The sequence below is a fragment of the Ostrea edulis genome, chromosome 10, assembly GCF_947568905.1.
Source record: "Ostrea edulis chromosome 10, xbOstEdul1.1, whole genome shotgun sequence".
Taxonomy (NCBI): Eukaryota; Metazoa; Mollusca; class Bivalvia; order Ostreida; family Ostreidae; genus Ostrea; species Ostrea edulis.
This window is the reverse complement of record NC_079173.1, coordinates 4,923,761-4,943,484: the sequence shown is the minus strand read 5'-3', so window position 1 is coordinate 4,943,484 and position 19,724 is coordinate 4,923,761. Positions and strand designations below refer to the sequence as shown.

Sequence of the window (19,724 nt, the reverse complement as noted above, 5' to 3'; positions counted from 1 at the left end):
CAACATCCAACAGTACGTGTTCCGCATTTCCATTGACATATTAACATGATGTGAATGCGAAACCTCACATGTTTGTGGAATAGCATTTTCTGTATGGTGCAGTATTAATGCTTTGATTTGGATTCAGATTTTATCCAACAAATGTTTTTGAACAGCACTTACAACCTACTGGTACATTGTACTAGTATACCGAATATAATAAAGGCATCGGTTCTCGCCTCTTTTGGTACAACTCTGAGGCCGGTTTTACAGTTACAGAATGCACATTTGCTGTTAGATTTCCTGTAAATACAAATGGGACAGAAACAGACACTTGATTCGCTTTTTTGTACTGTGTGTTTTAGACAGTCTGCACTGGTTGCATATTTGGCTTTTGTCATGATCTCTTCAAGTAACTTCTTAAGCATTGTTCAAATTTTTCTCTTTAACTTTCCTTTAAGTTGTCGTTTACATAAACAACATCCATACTTCATAGGAGACCCCATACTTGTTAACATTTATTCACTAACTGCATGTTGGAATCAATTAATTGTATTGCCATTAAGACTGCATGCTATGAGTAAAACTTCGCATAAAATGCCAGACAAATAATTATGGGTAGTCTAATAATTTATAAGAAAGAAAAATAGGTTGGAAAAATTGGTATTTGAACAACATATATGCAACCTGAGCCTTTCCAAAACTTCACCGAGACTGTCGCTATACCACCTCGGCTATCCATCCCATGAAGAATGTCGGAATTTCAAGCTATCTAAACTCACCCGTCGTGGAATTCGAAATTTTCTTGATAATACGACAAAAGTTATACTCAAGAAATAAGGTTTTTTTTCATAGAGTGGGTCGAGTCTCCATACTTTTATTTACAAAACATATTACACCTGAACGTGTACTAACATATTTTAATTAGTTCACAATGGAGACTTGGCCCACTCCATATGAAAATCTGCTTGGAAAAGTTAAATTTATTGTTATTTTGAACGTTTCTCGCGTATACGTGATTTTAAGTAGAATTTTTCCAATGTTCCTTTGAAATGGGCACATCGAAAAGGCATTTTTTGAAACTATGGATTGATTGTTTTAACTAGAATGCATTTTTTCCCCGGAGAGTTTAAATTTTAACTTTAAAATTTGTCCTTCTGTGGGTTATTGGCTCGATACAGGCACCCATCTTCTTTGATTAAGGTAAGGTTTGTGACGCTTTTAACATGAAGCCGACTATGTCATGTTGCATAACAGTATGTTCAGTAAGAATTTATCTAAATAAAAAAACTTTTAAAAACAATTACTCATGTCATTTTGTGACCAGATGGGCTTAATTTTATGATTTGTTTTTAACATTTTATGGATCTTTGTACAAGGTCTACGTCAGACAATTTTAACTTTTAACGTATTTGGATAAAGCAAATAAAATGACTGCCAACCAGGCATTGTTATATCCATGGTAACAGATTCAAGAGAATTCTTTCATTTATGCAATCATTAAATGGTCTCCGAAAGATGATGGAACTGAGTACTACTCCGTCACTTAAAAGTCGGTGGAAAGGTCAGTGAAAGGGCAGTTTCCCCGTCAAATATCATCATCCCTCATCACATTCATTATCACATTTATCATTTCTAACAGATTGTCTTTACATAAACAGGGGAATACTTCAAAATATGTGGTCTCCGAGTCATAAACTTTAAAATGATATCTATGTGATAATTGATATAATAAGGGATAAATTGAAAGTCTTGAAAACAAGAATTGCATGTGTGATGTAACTGATCACTTTTCACAACTATGGATCCAATCTTCCTACAGGTGCGCTACCAATCATGTATTTTACGTGTATGTCGGTAAACATTTTTCAAGTAGCAAAAGATTTAGCGAAGCGAGGGACCAAATCGAGTGGCGACAGAAAAGTTCAACAACATTCTTAGAACCTGCTTCACACGAGTAATTAAACTCTTTGCGGTTTCTGATTAACTTATAATATTCATAACCCAGCTGTACATTTAATCCTTTCATCAAATTCATCAGAATTTATCTTGATTGGTGCAATCTTATACTGCCTAATTTTGATAATTAGTACCCCTAGGGAAGCGTATCTGTGTAGCGGTCAGCCGGGTTCGATCGCCGCTGGCCAGTTAGCTCAGTTGGTAGAGCACCTGACTAGAGATTCAGGGGGCACGGGTTCGAATCCCGGCATGGTCCGTTGCATTTTCTCCCTCCCTGTTACATTTGGTACCGTAGACCAGCCTCTGGAACTGACAGGTGAAAATGCCTGCCAGGGGATAAAGATCCTGGGTTGATGTCTTCAGGTGTTAAGACATTTAAGGAGGGAGGAGTGTAGCGGTCAGCCGTGTTCGATCGCCGGTGGCCAGTTAGCTCAGAAGGTAGAGCACCTGACTAGAGATTCAGGGGGCCCGGGTTCGAATCCCGGCCTGGTCCGTTGCATTTCCTCCCTTCCTGTTACATATGTATTCAACAGGTGATGGTCTACGATGAGTAGTTTTCAAGCAATTCAAACAAAGAAGGTATTGCACGTCTCATGTTAAGTTCCCTAAAGGTGTTGCGTGAAAGATTGATAACATTAAGTTATTCAAATATATGATAAAACCAATTGGAATTCATAATGTATATCCCGTTTCAAACATTTTTGAAATTAAGTTTTAAAAAGTGTATTAACAAGAATTAGCCAAAATAATTTGAGTTTTAATCAAGCAATAAGCGACTTTATGTAATTTTTGGCGTTGAAATACCGTAGAGGGGCATCCCCGAATTTCAGAAAAACTGCCACTATGGAACAAAATAAAAGCATGAACATGTTCTTCGGGTTTTCCACTAAACAACTGTCGCTTTGAAATTTAGTTTCACGGGGGCATTATTTTGTAAAATTTAAAAAAACCAATACGTTTTCACTGATATCATTCTCAAATTCGCCTGTACGTTAATTGTTCATGGGGATTTATGGTCTATTGTGTGGTTCAGTGGATAAGGTCGGAGAATTTAATATGTGAAGAAGTTGTCTTTTTTAACAACGGAGTTCGAATCCCTCACGGACACAAGCTTTTTTTCACATTACGTTTTCCATCTATATTTTCCCCCTAATTGAAACACACGTCAAGTCTTTATGAAAGTTTCCTGTCATTGAATGGCGCAAATCATTAATCTGCTGCAAAACACCGTCTTGACCGGAAGCGGTCACCCCCCCCCCCCATTTTTTGCATTTCTGTTTAATTTGTAATAAACTTCCAAGCTGGACACTGTTTAGTTTGTGGATGGAACAAACACGCCGGATAAAGCATGCATCACCTTTTTTTTAAATAGTCAAAACTGCTAACGAGAACTTTTATGTTTTACAGAGTGAAAGGGTTTGACAAGGGCATCATGCCTTTTATGAAAATCTGTTAGGAACTTTGCAAAGCTTTGAAAGAAAGGCCAAACAGGGTTGGATAACTGTTAAACAGTTAGAACGGATAATATGATATGTATTCCAGTCGCAAATTGCAATGGTAAATCAATGTTTTCAGGTGCATGTACTTAGAATTTTGTTGAACTTTGTTAATGCGTATTCAACTTCCCATATTGTGTTTTGTGGTCAGTCATGTACAAATGAATGTAGAAAATAATACATACGCGTATAAAAGCTTTTGGACTGTAGTCGTACAAAATATTAAATAATTGATACACTCGTAACTGCATACATTGAATTGTTTCTGACACTCAGTAAAAATGAAACAATTTGATTTTAACGATTTAAAAAATCATGCTTAGACTATAATGTATTGACACTTAAAATGTTTAGGCTTGCCCTTAGTACTGGAGAACCCTACAGGAAATACGCAATAAGAGTAGACATGGGGATGAAGGTAAGTTCTACGTCACTGTTGTTTAAATACCAGAGACAATACTATCAAATGCACCATTTATTGTGCAAAAACTTCCCTAAAACCTAGTTCTAAATAGAGACAGTTTACTGACAAACAGGTTTATGTTACAGTGTTTCAACAGTCTCGCTTGAAGTCAGCATTTTGCAAATTCTATGGTCGTTATATCGATCTAGTTTGCCTATACAGCCTGTCATTGGATCAAATGCTGTCCGACGTGTTTCATATCGTTTGTTAGACCGTTCTTGGTACACTGATTTCGACTACGGATAACTCCGTTTACCAGATCAAGATAAAGAGATCACGACGGGCGTGACCGGTCGACAGGGGATGCTCAATTCGCCTAAGCACCTGGTCCCACCTCCCATAAATCGTATCATAATGTCCGGACTATGTCGTGTCCGAAATAAATGTCAAACTGAAATAACAATTGATAATAATAATGATAATTGTGTCGGTTGAGAGACATACACAGCATATGCAATGTTAACGTTGGAATATAATGATATGTAATTACTTTGCAATGTTAACGTTGGAATATAATTATGTGTACATGTGTAATTACTTTGCAATGTAATTGACCCCAATCCCAATATATTCACAGAACAAGTATTTCATTGCATCTCACGTAAACATGATCAGTGTTTGAAAAATTTCAGACACGAACATTTTCATTTATGCAAAGAGTTTCTGTTAATCGCAATCGTGCTTGGAATTTTAATGTTTTCTGTAGCCCAATTCTTTAGTTCTCCCTCTGTGTCAGTGACCGATAAACAGATATAAGTACATGTACATTCATGTATTATGCAAAATACCTTCGTGGCAGTAGTATATATACGTACACACGATAAGTATTTCTTTGCATCAATATTACTTTTAGGATGGACGGTAAGTATCTGTTCAGGATTATTTTCAAAAAATTATATATCAAAGATGGGCCGTTTACAGAACCCTTTGTAATTTTTTTTTTTTTTTTTATAATTTCATCATTTATTAGAAAGTATACATATTATTATTTGGGATAAAATATCCTTGGATACTCCTGCATAATTATCATCAATGGTGCCAGGGGCCCATTGGATTGAATGTAAAACTTATACGGTACCAATTTTGATGCACCAGATGCGCATTCCGACAAATAATGTCTCTTCAGTGATGCTCAACCGAAATGTATTTTATTATAATATTATTTTATTTAAGGCATATATATAATTTATATGAAAATACATAATATCACTATATGTATAATAACAAATATTTTTCGAAGTCAAAGAAATATCATATACAACGTTGATGTAGATATATCAACAGTAGAATAACACAGAAATTACTCAAGGAATAATATATAAACAATGTAGTCCTAAGTTGACCGCATAGTTATAATGATAGATATTTAAGGATAGTATATACTGGTCTCTTCACAGTAGTCAAGTTATATTAATTTACAAAGATGTTAAAAAAAATTATCTTCTTTTCCATTTATATACTTCAATACTGGTGTATAGAAACATAATGATTTTTTAACACGATTATACATATTAAAAGTCGTTTTAAGAATCTAATCTACATAACATTTTATGTTTGTATATTCTATAGGCTATATAAGTAAATTTAAGGATTTGGTTTTATCATTTAGTTCTAGAAAAAAATCCAACAACAATGTGTGTCCATTGAACTTTGAAGGATAGATAACTGCTCACAGTGTTCCATATATTTAAAACATTATCACACTCGTAAATCAAATGTTTTGTAGTCTCAACTTGCTTACAATGTATACATTCATTCTCTACATCTTTTTTCCATTTGCTAATATATGCATTATTACATAATATGTTATTCAATAACTTATAACTGAATTCCGCTATTTGTTTGTCTTTCAAATCTTTAGAAATCTGAAGAGACATTATATGTCGAAATGCGCATCTGTTCCATCAAAATTGGTACTGTATAAGTTTTACATTATGACCCCTGGGTCGAGGCCTCTGCTGGTGGACTGTTAGTCCCCGAGGGTCTCTACAGCCCAGTAGCTAAGTACTTCGTTACTAGCTTGAAAATACGGATGTATATTTAATTGCTGTTATAAAATTTAGAAATTCATTTCAAAATTAAGGATTATCTCCCTCATGCATAGCTGTTATCCTTGGATGAATTTGGCTCCACTTTTTTTGGCACGTTGTTTTTGGCTATATTTAGATCTAAAACTTCATAGTTATTTCGGATTTCAAACATTTCGGTTGAGCATCACTGAAGAGACATTATTTGTCGAAATGCGCATCTGGTGCATCAAAATTGGTACTGTATAAGTTTTACATTATGACCCCTGGGTCGAGGCCTCTGCTGGTGGACTGTTAGTCCCCGAGGGTCTCTACAGCCCAGTAGCTAAGTATTTCGTTACTAGCTTGAAAATACGGATGTATATTTAATTGCTGTTATAAAATTTAGAAATTCATTTCAAAATTAAGGATTATCTCCCTCATGCATAGCTCTTATCCTTGGACGAATTTGGCTCCACTTGTTTGGCACGCTGTTTTGGGCTATATTTAGATCTAAAACTTCATAGTTATTTCGGATTTCAAACATTTCGGTTGAGCATCACTGAAGAGACATTATTTGTCGAAATGCGCATCTGGTGCATCAAAATTGGTACCGTATAAGTTTTACATTTATAAATATTTATCCATTTCGAATCACCGAATATTCTGAATTTTTCAGACAGTAATGCCTGACAATTTGTAATTTTCTTACTAAATGGTACACCGTTATCGGATAGATGACAAGAACTCAATTTTCACGACACCGGAAATGACCACGCGAGTACAGTCAGCAGATGTGGACAGTATCTTCCACGACCTTGGGCCCTACGGACCTTACCAGGTGTGTCAATACCTCTACTCGCTACTGATGATGATCCCAGTCACCTACCCCGTCCTTATATACGTATTCATAGGTAAGAACCTCACTACTCCTGATGACCTCAGTCACCTACCCCGTCCTTATCTTTGTATGTATAGGTAAGAACCTCACTACTGCTGATGATCCCAGTCACCTAGTCGAATTATCCTTCAACGTATCCAAGATTCTTTACATGTACAGTCGTCAAATTATCCGTTTCGTGTCTCGTTTGATTAGATGACCCGTGCATATCAATGAGACGTGATCCAATGCAGGTAAATAAAAAGAATGCAAAGTTTCATTGATACATTTTATATGATTCTTTTTCGGAGAAAACTAGTATGCGTTCCGTCTCTAAACGTTTTGTCAAAAACTGTACCTGTAAAACATATGATATTTTGATCAACAGGAATTCATGTATTTGTAATCTCAATGGGCGAAGTTTTAATAACAGAACCTATGTAAAGTTCTAACATTATCTACCTTTTGTGGACTGATATACGCCTAAGAAACTAAGGGGTCACCAAATAAAAGAATATCGGGACATCAGTTTCAATGATATATGTAATTATCTTCTCTATAAACAAGGATCATCACGGCGGTCGTGACCGGTCAAGAGGGGATGCTTACTCCTCCTAGACACCTGATCCCACCTCTGGCATGTCCAGGTGTCACTGTTTGCCCAACTCTTTTCGTATTTCTTATAGGAGTTATGAGATTGATCACTCTTAATTATCTTCACCTTTCATTTTGTCCAGGAGGGTAAGAAATCTGGGGGGGGGGGGATACCATCATATAAGAACCTAACTCTAGCCCTATTCGTTAACTACGAGATCCCAGGATCAAGACAATGGGTATTAATTTTCCACACGGGTGCAACGACAATGTAGAACAGTGGAAAATCCTACAATTCTACATGGATTGATTGATTTTATATTCTTTAACGTCCCACTCGAGAATGTTTTGAAAATTTCACAAGTCCACATGGGACTAATGTTGATATTATGAGACGTTTCCCCGCAATACACAAAGATGTCACCAAAAAATAAAAATGTCCACCAAATATACATCAACAGACAATTTACATCTACATCCTATTGAACTTCTTTAAAGGACACCGGAGTCCTCCACATGCTCCGTACTTAGATATTTTCGTATCATGGGAAGTACGTATAAGTTGAGGTTGTAACATTTAAGGTTCATAATTACTAATTGACGTATCGGTATGAGTGGAATATTATTGTGCGGGACGTTAAACAATATACAATCAATCAATTATCATTAGAAATGTATCTTAAACGAATATAGCTTTCATTCCACATTTGCTAATCCAACTTCAAGTTCCCTATCAAAAGACGAAATTCTTCAGTTTTAAAAACATTTTATACCGATTGTTAGGCTGTTCTTTGCACACTGATTTTGACTACGGATAACTCCTTTTTCCTGATCAGGATATACGGCTCACGGCGAGTGTGACCGGTCGACAGGGGATGCTTACTCCTCCTACGCACCTGATCCCAGCTCTGGGGGGTGTCCAGGGGTCCGTGTTTGCCCAACTATCTACTTTGTATTACTTATAGGAGTTATGAGATTGGTCACTGTTCTTTATCTTCACCTTTGATATCCACACCAATGGGACGAATAAATATGAGTCACCATAATTGTACTGGATTCTAAAACATCAAAAACATTTTTTTACAGAGATACATTGCAAGATCAGGTAGATGTTCTACCAAATCCATATCTTTACTCCTCGCGTCTATATCAACATATCACACTTTTAATTTCCACATGCATTGAATATATTTCACATACTGGTTTTTATTATAGTATTAAACATTATATATGAAAAATGTATCGATATGTATACTCTGGACATTTTACTCACAAACTGAATAAAAGTGTGAATTCTTATAATTCCAATTCGGGGAGTTAGGGTTGCTCTCTAACTTGTTTCATACCGATTGTTAGGCCGTTCTTGGCACACTGATTTTGACTACGGATAACTCAGTTTACCTAATCAAGATATAAGGCTCATGGCGGGTGTGACCAGTGGACAGGGGATGCTTATTCCTCCTAGGCACCTGATCCCACCTCTGGTGTGTCCAAGGGTCCGTGTTTGCCCAATTATCTATTTTGTATTGCTTATAAGAGTTATGAGATTGATCATTTTTCTTTTATTGTAGACAGGTCTATGAACCTCTTCGCTTATTTGTTATATTATTTTCAAAATAATAAAGATCTACATTTTTTTCCAAAGATATACGAATTCCTAACGGATCACAATGAATAGGTCTCCTGATATATGTTTACCAATGTCGTTTGCAGGATATCCCCCGAACTTCCAGTGTCAGAATTTTACCGAGCCGTCCTCGAATCATTCCATCATAACAAATACTACGATAATCACAGAACCGCAGAGCTGTGACGTCACGTTTAGATCTACTTCACTATTGAATGAATCTGAGTCTACAGCTGCCCCCTGTCCATATGGGTACATGTACGAGGGCCCACAAACAGTTGTTACTGAGGTAATTATTTCATACGCATTCAATTCCAAGTAAATTGAACACATTCTTTATTAATTTAAAGGTAATTCTTTTTATTATTAGAAAGAAGATGCATGAATAACAAAAAGTGTAAGTAAGTGTACTTAGGTATATGTTGATGGTTGATTGATTTAGCAATGGATTAGGAATTTACGATGTAGGAAATCATCAGTACCTGAACTTCCTTGCGATTTTCGTTCAATTATCCCACACCTATTATGTATCATAAATGCTTGGTTTCAGAAACTAAAACATGCATTCAACCTGACCAGAGTAAGACATGTTAATCTTCGGTATTTTGATCCCTCCACAAGCAAATTATGACATTGCTTTCTTTGTTTAATTCCCTTCGAAATTTTTCATTTATATTGAGACGTCACCAGTTGTATTTGACGGACAATAAATCTAGATTTACACATGGCGCCCCGGGCCTTAGCAGTTAGGGTGTTTGATAGTATGAAAGCTTGCCACAACCTCCTTTAAAATGACATCAATGAACGCCTGCATTGACACGGGGGGTCGTAATTCTAGCTTCTAAATTCCGCGCAATCACTACTTATACTTACGTCGGTGTAGATTTGACGCGGCCTTGGCACGGGTGCGACTTGATCTCATGATTTCCCGATTAGGAAACGAAAGCTATTAACTACTGAGCCATTGTAACCAGTTACTAAGAATGTTATGTGTTTCTCAATCTTGACCCCAAATGAAACTCGTTTGTGACCTACTATCACAATTTCTCGTCAAAAAACTGCCTGGAAAGTTGACATATTTGACAACTTTCATAGGGAAAAAACACGCAAGTCCCAATTCCATATAGGAACCAGCTATTGGTTGTCTGTAATTGGTGGGGTGGGGTTATATCATTGTGGTTTGAACTATTACAATCTGGAAAGTTGAATACCATTGTAAAGCTAAACACTTTCACATTTGAATAAAAGATTTTAAAAATCCAACTTAACAATGAAGACAATTCCTTAAACCTTAAAGTTTAGTGCGTACAGATATACAGCAGACGGTATTTAAATGCCATTTTCAATCAATGTTTTCCATTGATATTTTTCAATAATGAACACAATTGATATCTTCAGTTATATACATATTTGGATATTTTCTTGAACATAGACATCAACGGCAAACTAACAACCAAAATATCTTCAGTTTCTCCATTGACAACTCTTCATAATCACCTGCATGTGGTGTTTTCTCTTTCAACTGATTCGATACAGGAGGGCACGGTCTGCGTATGATCAATTTTCAAAGCAAGGCAAGCTGTTGACAAAGAAATTAATAGTATGTACAGAGATCTCAACAGTCTGGTAAAGACAACATTTCGCAAATTCTATAGACATTTTAACGATCTAATTTGCAAATGCAAACTTCCACTGAGTTTAAAGCTATCTGATGTGTTTCATACTAATTGTTAGGCCTTCTTAACATGCTGATTTTGTCTACGGATTTTCTCGCTTCCCAGTTTCCCGTTTTTTCTGATACTTTCAAATAGTTATATTTCTTTTTGAAAATTCATTGCGCACTGATTTTCACTACGGATAACTCCGTTTACCTCATCAGGATATAGGGCTCACGGCGGGTGTAACCGGTCGACAGGAGATGCTTACTCCTCCTCGGCACCTGATCCCACCTCTGGTGTGTCCAGGGGTCCGTGTTTGCCCAACTATCTATTTTGTATTGCTTGTACAGTGTAGGAGTTGTGAGATCGATTACCGTTCGTTATCTTCACCTTTCATAATATTGTAATAGCGAACAATATGAAACATCGATTTAAAAAATAGCATTTCATTATGAACTCCAAATATATGCTTAATTCGTAGTTATTGTGTTTTTAAACAGATAATAAAAGTTTAATGGAATAACAAAACATGGCTACCCATGGTTACACGAGATTACTTTCATCTTGTTGTTGTAGTGGGACCTGGTTTGTGACCGCGAAACTTTGGGACAGATGTCCACTGCCATGGTAATGGTGGGTCAAATGTTGGGAGCCGTAGCGTTCTCTATAATGGTGGACAGATATGGTAGACATGGTGTCACGTGTGTCTGTTTCATAGCAATGACTGCCTGTTCTATAGGCCTTTCCGTCACCACTCATTTTGTGTTGTTTGTTATTCTTCGATTGATGATTGGTGCATTTCAGCAGGTAAATTTAATCCAGTAGTAGTTATCGTGGATTTTATTAATTGTAGCTGTTATACGAAAAGAAACATAACTCTCGTAACGACATTGTAGATGTACTTTTAAAAATCGATGATATTCTTCCAATTTTGTTTTAATTTTTAGGGAATCCAAATGGCACAAGGTTCTCTCGTCATTGAAATGTTTCCAACAGAATTCAGAGCCACGTGCACTTTGATAGGTGCACTGATGTGGTCTTTCAGTGTAGCTACACTCTCCCTGTTTGCGTGGCTCTTTCAGAACCATTCTTGGAGGTACCTACAGCTATTAGCGGGTCTTTTAGGGATACATTGTCTTGGTACACACTGGTGAGTGTCAGCTAGATTTCAGAAATTCTTACTCCAAAGAAATGTCTCTTACAAAAAACATACTTCATGCAATTATTTCAGATGAAAAGTCCAATTTTAAAAGCGAATCTTGATGAAATATTACGTGAAGTATTATTTATCATTCTATGAATCACTGTTCCTTATGCAAGGTGAAGATAACGAACAGTGATCAATCTCATAATTCCCACACCTTTTCATGAAAGTTCATTGCGAAACATAGAATGTAGGGTATGATGGTTGAGGGCAAACTCGAAATATGCACACAGTTATCATTGCCTGCCCAGCTGAAGCAGATCCATGATAACCGCTTACTCCTAGACATCTGATCCCACCGCTTGTGTTTCCAGGGATCTGTGTTTGCCCTCGTTTCGATTTGTATTGTTAATATGGTTTATTAGAGTGTTCATCCTTTTCATTCCCATCCTTTTCATTATTACTCTCCGTAACAACATGATATCTATTTTTGTTGCGATAATATTCTGTATGGATTAATTCTGAAACACAAATGATCCTGGAGTTCTATTTAAGAAAGGTATGTCATGACATTGACCAAACAACTTGAGTATAAATACGAATTACCTGTCTCGTTGCAATAGGCATGACGAAAGCTGGCCTCTATATGGTACATGTGTCACCCCAGTATCAAATTAAAGATATGAAAATATTGTTTTGTAAGCTCAGACAGACAAACGCTTTTGATTTGCGATATAAACGGTAAAAAACCCTTCATAGTAACTGTTTACATTCAGGATACAGCACGAATCGTTACGGTGGTTGGTGGCAAACGGGAAAATGGACGAAATAAAAGTATGGATACACAGAGCAGCGAGATGGAATAAAAAGGATCCCGAGAAAATACTCAGCCGCTTTTATTTACCTGAGAGTGAACAACTAATTGTGGGATCGGAACAGACGCCAGATTGTTCCCACGTTCCTGGTGAAGAGAAATACAATATCTTGGATATTGTTCGAAGGAAAAGAATTTTCTTAATTTCTCTTGTCATCTGGTCAGCTTGGTAAGTATTTTAACATCCAAAATAACATGCAATTAGAAATTCATTTCAAAATTAAGGATTACCTTCCTCACGCATAGCTCTTATCCTTAGACGAATTTGAGTCCACTTTTTTTTTTGGGCACACTGCTTTTCCCTATAATAGCTCTAAAACTTCATTGTTATTACGGATTTCCAATATTTCGGTTGAGCATCACTGAAGAGACATTATTCGTTGAAATGCGCATCTGGTGCATCAAAATTGGTACCATATAAGTTTTACATGCAATACATATACTTACTCAATATCAAAATAATGTTCAGATGTACAACAAACATCTAACCAATTCGTACATTAGGCAAAAAAGTTAGAAATCAAGACTGCAATATTTGCAAATGTATATTTCATGGTAGTACATGTGTATATGAATTTATGGGAAAAGTTTTAAATGCCTGTTTTATGAATCAAGTTATAATAGTGTTTGTTAAATTGGTTTCATTTGAATCATGATGTAACGAATATATTTTATACATCCCGATAAATAAAGTGATACTATAGGTGATAAGAAAAAAAAGTTCACTTCCAAGAAAAATGCTAATCACGGCGGGTGTGATCGATCAACAGGGGATGCTTACTCCTCCTAGGCACCTGATCCCACCTCTGGTGTGTTCAGGGGTCCATGTTTGCCCAACTATCTATTTTGTATTGCTTATAGGAGTTATTAGATTGATCACTGTTCGTTATTGTCGCCTTTCATATGCTGAAAAGTATCAAATAGTGTTTCACTTTCGGCAAACGTTACCTGTTTTGCAATACATTTCATAGGTTCACAGTCAGTCTATCTTACTACGGTCTTTACCTGATGTCTAGCAGTCTATCGGGAAACATATATCTGAATTTCTTCCTCATTGCCCTAGCAGAGTCTCCAAGTCAATTCATCGCCTGGTATCTTTTCAGAAGGTAAGTTGATTTGAAAACTTTGGGGTACGGGAAAATATCCAGATATTCTGGAGTATTTGGAAATAGGTTGATTATTTGCCTGATTTTATTTCATCTATTTTTGTTGTTGCTTTTGTGTTTGTTATTCTTTTTTATTTTTTCTGTCTTCTTTTTAGGATAGGACGGAGATATACAACCATTAGCTTCCTCACCGTCTCTGGATTGTCGCTTATTGCCTCCGCCCTGAGTTTGAAATATGCTGGTATAAATTTCGGCAAAACTTTCATGGATTAGTTTCTTTTACTTTGACATTTTCATCAATTTACACATTGCATCCATGTTGTGTGTATGAAGAAGTTTAAATCGTGGGTTGCTTATTTATAAACATTTTGGAAAACTAAGTATACTAGTAATTCCATAGCGTTTTCAATAGAACATATGGAAAATTGTTATCAAAATTTGAAGTATTTCAGAGCAATATACAAGCATACATTCTCTATATAGTCACTTTAGATGGCATGCCTAATGGTTCACATTGTTTTATTTTCTAATAAACGTAGAAAGACGAAAAGGAATATTGTAACGCCACAAAATAGCATTATTCATTTTGAATCCCATGGCAGAAATGTTAGAGTGTCATTTTTACAAGTGTTTAATGGTAGATGGGGATTGTCATTTGACTAACCCCTGTATACTTTTAAAACTAACAAATTCCCTTCGTTTCCAGCCAATGCAGACACACTGTCGCTGATTTTTAGCCTCTTCGGAATGTTTAGTGTTGCCGGTGCATTCTCGTGCCTGGTTCTTTTCACACCAGAGTTATATCCAACCAATCTAAGGTAAATCGATTGTGTGTCTGTCAGAGAACCTCACTTTAATTTGATTTCATGAATATTTCTTCATCCGTATTTTCCTCTGTTATCTGTAGAAGTACAGGGCTCGGTCTTGCATCAACAGCCGCCAGGATTGGATCTGTTTTGTCACCATTTGCATCTTCCTTAGTAAGTATATATTACACATGCCAGCGGAATATTCGAATTCTCCTTTGTAAGTATTACACATGCTAGCGGAATATTCGAATTCTCCTTTGTAAGTATTACACATGCCAGCGGAATATTCGAATTCTCCTTTGTAAGTATTACACATGCCAGCGGAATATTCGAATTCTCCTTTGTAAGTATTACACATGCTAGCGGAATATTCGAATTCTCCTTTGTAAGTATTACACATGCTAGCGGAATATTCGAATTCTCCTTTGTAAGTATTACACATGCCAGCGGAATATTCGAATTCTCCTTTGTAAGTATTACACATGCTAGCGGAATATTCGAGTTCTCCTTTGTAAGTATTACACATGCCAGCGGAATATTCGAGTTCTCCTTTGTAAGTATTACACATGCTAGCGGAATATTCGAGTTCTCCTTTGTAAGTATTACACATGCCAGCGGAATATTCGAATTCTCCTTTGTAAGTATTACACATGCTAGCGGAATATTCGAATTCTCCTTTGTAAGTATTACACATGCCAGCGGAATATTCGAATTCTCCTTTGTAAGTATTACACATGCTAGCGGAATATTCGAGTTCTCCTTTGTAAGTATTACACATGCCAGCGGAATATTCGAATTCTCCTTTGTAAGTATTACACATGCTAGCGGAATATTCGAATTCTCCTTTGTAAGTATTACACATGCCAGCGGAATATTCGAATTCTCCTTTGTAAGTATTACACATGCTAGCGGAATATTCGAATTCTCCTTTGTAAGTATTACACATGCCAGCGGAATATTCGAATTCTCCTTTGTAAGTATTACACATGCCAGCGGAATATTCGAATTCTCCTTTGTAAGTATTACACATGCCAGCGGAATATTCGAATTCTCCTTTGTAAGTATTACACATGCCAGCGGAATATTCGAATTCTCCTTTGTAAGTATTACACATGCCAGCGGAATATTCGAATTCTCCTTTGTAAGTATTACACATGCTAGCGGAATATTCGAGTTCTCCTTTGTAAGTATTACACATGCCAGCGGAATATTCGAGTTCTCCTTTGTAAGTATTACACATGCTAGCGGAATATTCGAGTTCTCCTTTGTAAGTATTACACATGCCAGCGGAATATTCGAATTCTCCTTTGTAAGTATTACACATGCTAGCGGAATATTCGAGTTCTCCTTTGTAAGTATTACACATGCCAGCGGAATATTCGAGTTCTCCTTTGTAAGTATTACACATGCTAGCGGAATATTCGAGTTCTCCTTTGTAAGTATTACACATGCCAGCGGAATATTCGAGTTCTCCTTTGTAAGTATTACACATGCTAGCGGAATATTCGAGTTCTCCTTTGTAAGTATTACACATGCCAGCGGAATATTCGAATTCTCCTTTGTAAGTATTACACATGCTAGCGGAATATTCGAGTTCTCCTTTGTAAGTATTACACATGCCAGCGGAATATTCGAATTCTCCTTTGTAAGTCATACATCTGATATATCACAACAAATAGAATTTCGAATACGTTTTCAATTCAAATTTTCGATATAATTTTTCAAAATTAAGAAGAAGAAAAAAGTAAGTGCCCTTAATACTCCCTGTTTTATCCGTTAAAATTATCCCACCAACATGATGTCTTGATAGGGCCATTTGCACATTCACTGGCAGGACCGGGTCACAAACATTGAATGTTTTAACATTGACACCAAATTCTTGAAGTAAAAGCTATGTTAGATTGGACATGTCATCCGAATGAACGATCACAGACCGCCCAAAGAGCTCGTGATACCAGAGTGACGGGTATTAGACTTCTCGTGAATAGAGACCTGCGGAATCTAGGCAGACCACACAAGAGTTTCAAAGACTGTATGACGTTTAATACCCGACACCCCGGTATCCCATCCAAGCAACTAGAATGGTGCCGAAAAAAGATGCAGAGAGAGCGGATGTAAGGAAAAGAAGTCCTCGACCCTAAACAGTTTCCTTATCTCCACTGCTACCGTTTCTGTCACCCCCAAGATCGGAGTACACAGTTATGTTTGAGTCCACATCAGTAAAGGACTACAAGCAAGAGGATAAACTAGTCATTATCGGACCGACGGACAACAGAACACCATAATATCGTATCTCGGGTCCTTGTTGTATGATTTTGATACAGTTATATATCGGTTTGCATGTTCATTATGTGTTGTGATTTCATATAGATACAATGACATAATCGGTTTGTTTGTTTTTCCAGGCAATCTATGTGCCATGGGGACCAGGAGTTACGTTTGGAGCGCTGTGCTTGTCGATCACATTTTTATTCCTATGTCTGCCAGAAACAAAAGACATAGAACTACCTACCACTGTGGAGGATCTAGACAAGTCGTCCAAGAATTAAAGATATCACCTACAAAATAACCTATACATTCATATCTATTAAATTCACCTCGTTTCTGTACCCTCTGTAGTAAGTTAGTTCTTTGATTTAAGCCCTCACCTACTAGTATCAGTATTTTGATAAGACATGGTTCATTACTTTTGAAATCTCTAATAATTCAGTGTTATTAATTATTCTATTTACTATCAGTTATTTGATAAGATATAAATATCAATTTTGAAATCTTTAGTAAATATAATCCGGTACTATTAATTAATTTGGTGGGATATGAATAATCAATTTTGAAATGTCTAGTAATTCAGTGCTATTAATTGATTTATTTACTATATCAGTATTTTGATTAGATGTGAATACTAGTATTCAATTTTGAAATATCTTGTAAATCAGTGCTATTAATTGATCTAATAGTATTTTAATTAGATGTGAATACTAGTAGTCAAGTTTGAAATCTCTAGTAAACCATTGCTGTTGATTGATTTATTTACTATCAGTATGTTGGGATGATCTGAAAAAGGTTTCTGTAACCTAGATAATGTATGGAGTTTGCATTTTTTTTCCTGTCGCATATATTAATGCACATTACAAAGAAACTACGCTGGGAGTTCTTTGATCTTACTTTTTTAAGAGAGGGTATCTGTTGTAAACTATCGAGTGTGGGGCTAATGGTAAATGTTTTGTCGTTATCAGAAATATGTATACATTCATTGAATTAAATGTCAGCTTTTTGGGGAAGAGTACTTTTGATTTCTATATTGAAGGAGAATTAGGAATAAAAAAGAAAACCTGGGGTAACAATTTTTTAAAATTATTGCCGAAAATACTGAATTTGTATACAAAATGTCGAGTAAATTAATTTAAACTGTTTTAAGAATCTGTGTTCTGTTTGGGAAATATATATCAACCAAATTGATAAATTACAACAATGGAACTAGTTCATTATTGTACATTTCAATTCTTCACATTGTATTAAGGATGAAAATATACTGTGGAATCTCATTATTCGTGGGGGGTTGATATTCGTGGGTCACTCTTATTCACGAATCTACGTCCCCTCGAACATTTGTTAAACCAAGTAGAGTTATCTCTCCTTGTGACATCTTATCGCTTACTCATGAAATTACGTCCCTACGAACCAGGGAAATTTTTCTTACCCACGAACATTGGCCCCCACGAATTAAAATTATTCCACAGTACCCCTTAATGTTCTCAGTAGTAGCGGTCCACTCATCGTTAGTCTGTTGTTTTGAACATATTTTATTTTCTTCCCGTCTGTCTATCTGAAACTTTTACAAATACATATTTTGCTACTTTTTCCCCTTTCCTTTCCTCCGGTTTTATCTTTCTTTTCAGAAATTCTGTCCAGCTTCTTTATAAAGATCATGCCACCCCATCGTGTAATCAGAGTAGGCTAAAGTTTTACAATTTTAAAATGTCAGAATAATTACTCCCCGGTTCCTCTTCACAGCGCGCCCCTGTATCAATAACGTATAACAGACAGTGGTCCGAAATCGAAAACTGCGAGACATTTGGAAAAAAAAAAAAAAAAAAAACAAGAAAAAAGGGGGAAAAAAAACCCCCCAAACCCCCAAACTGTTTAGAAATAAAAATGATGATAATAAAATTATTACACCTTACATATAGAGGTAAAAATTGTAAACAGAACGAAAATATTAAATGCGGTAATGCTAAAACAAAAATATAGAATGAAATAAAAAAAAAAAGTCCGAAATAGAAAACTGCGAGAAATTAAAAAAAAAAAAAAACAAGAAAAAGGGGGAAAAACCCACCCACCCCCCAACTGTTTAAAAATAAAAATGATGATAATACAGAACGAAAATATTAAATGCGGTAATGTTAAAACGAAAATATAGAATGAAATAAAAAAGAAGAAGTCCGAAATCGAAAACTGCGAGAAATTTAAAAAAAAAAAACAAAAAAAAAACAAGAAAAAAGGGACCCCCCTACCCCCCAAAAAACCCAAACTGTTTGAAAATAAAAATGATGATAATAAAATTATTACACCTTACATATAGAGGTAAAAATTGTAAACAGAACGAAAATATTAAATGCAGTAATGCTAAAACAAAAATTATAGAATGAAATAAAAAAAGGGAGGGGGCAAAAATGCTTGAATATGATCGTGGCACTGGATATAAACAATGTTGAACACAATGAATGAACAAAACAGAAAAGCAATTTCATATGAATATGGAGATTACTATTTTGATGAATTTGACAAGGCCTATCAGCACAGCACACTTGATTTGTCCACACCGACCACGAAGTGTACACGTGCACCTTTCTGTCATCAAGTGCAAAAGTGTACACCTTGTACAGGGTATGTGTTGATAAATGTACCGAAATATTGTGATGGTTGACCCCCCCTCCCCGTTCCGTGGGTGATGGTTGACGCCCGCCCGTTCCGTGGGTGATGGTTGACGCCCGCCCGTTCTTCTGTGGGTGATGGTTGACGCCCGCCCGTTCTTCCGTGGGTGATGGTTGACGCCCGCCCGTTCTGTGGGTGATGGTTGACGCCCGCCCGTTCTTCTGTGGGTGATGGTTGACGCCCGTCCGTTCTGT

General features: G+C 36.2%; 1 protein-coding gene across 2 annotated transcripts; it reads left to right on the top strand.

Moving 5' to 3' along the window:
* The first annotated feature begins 6,425 nt into the window (after positions 1-6,425).
* Positions 6,426-17,616, top strand: LOC125666592 (solute carrier family 22 member 21-like). 2 transcript variants are annotated; one of them, XM_056151731.1, is made up of 11 exons: positions 9,166-9,293; positions 9,375-9,401; positions 10,437-10,604; positions 11,239-11,469; positions 11,610-11,812; positions 12,583-12,849; positions 13,652-13,786; positions 13,942-14,027; positions 14,493-14,604; positions 14,694-14,766; positions 17,001-17,616. In XM_056151731.1, exons 3-11 carry the CDS (start codon positions 10,506-10,508, stop codon positions 17,142-17,144), a joined length of 1,350 nt encoding a protein of 449 aa, XP_056007706.1. In that variant the 5' UTR covers positions 9,166-9,293; positions 9,375-9,401; positions 10,437-10,505; the 3' UTR covers positions 17,145-17,616. The 2 variants fall into 2 exon arrangements, with proteins under 2 accessions (XP_048755744.2, XP_056007706.1); XM_048899787.2 differs by lacking the exons at positions 9,375-9,401; positions 10,437-10,604 and adding an exon at positions 6,426-6,817 and having other exon boundaries at positions 9,091-9,293.
* The last annotated feature ends 2,108 nt before the right edge of the window (positions 17,617-19,724 follow it).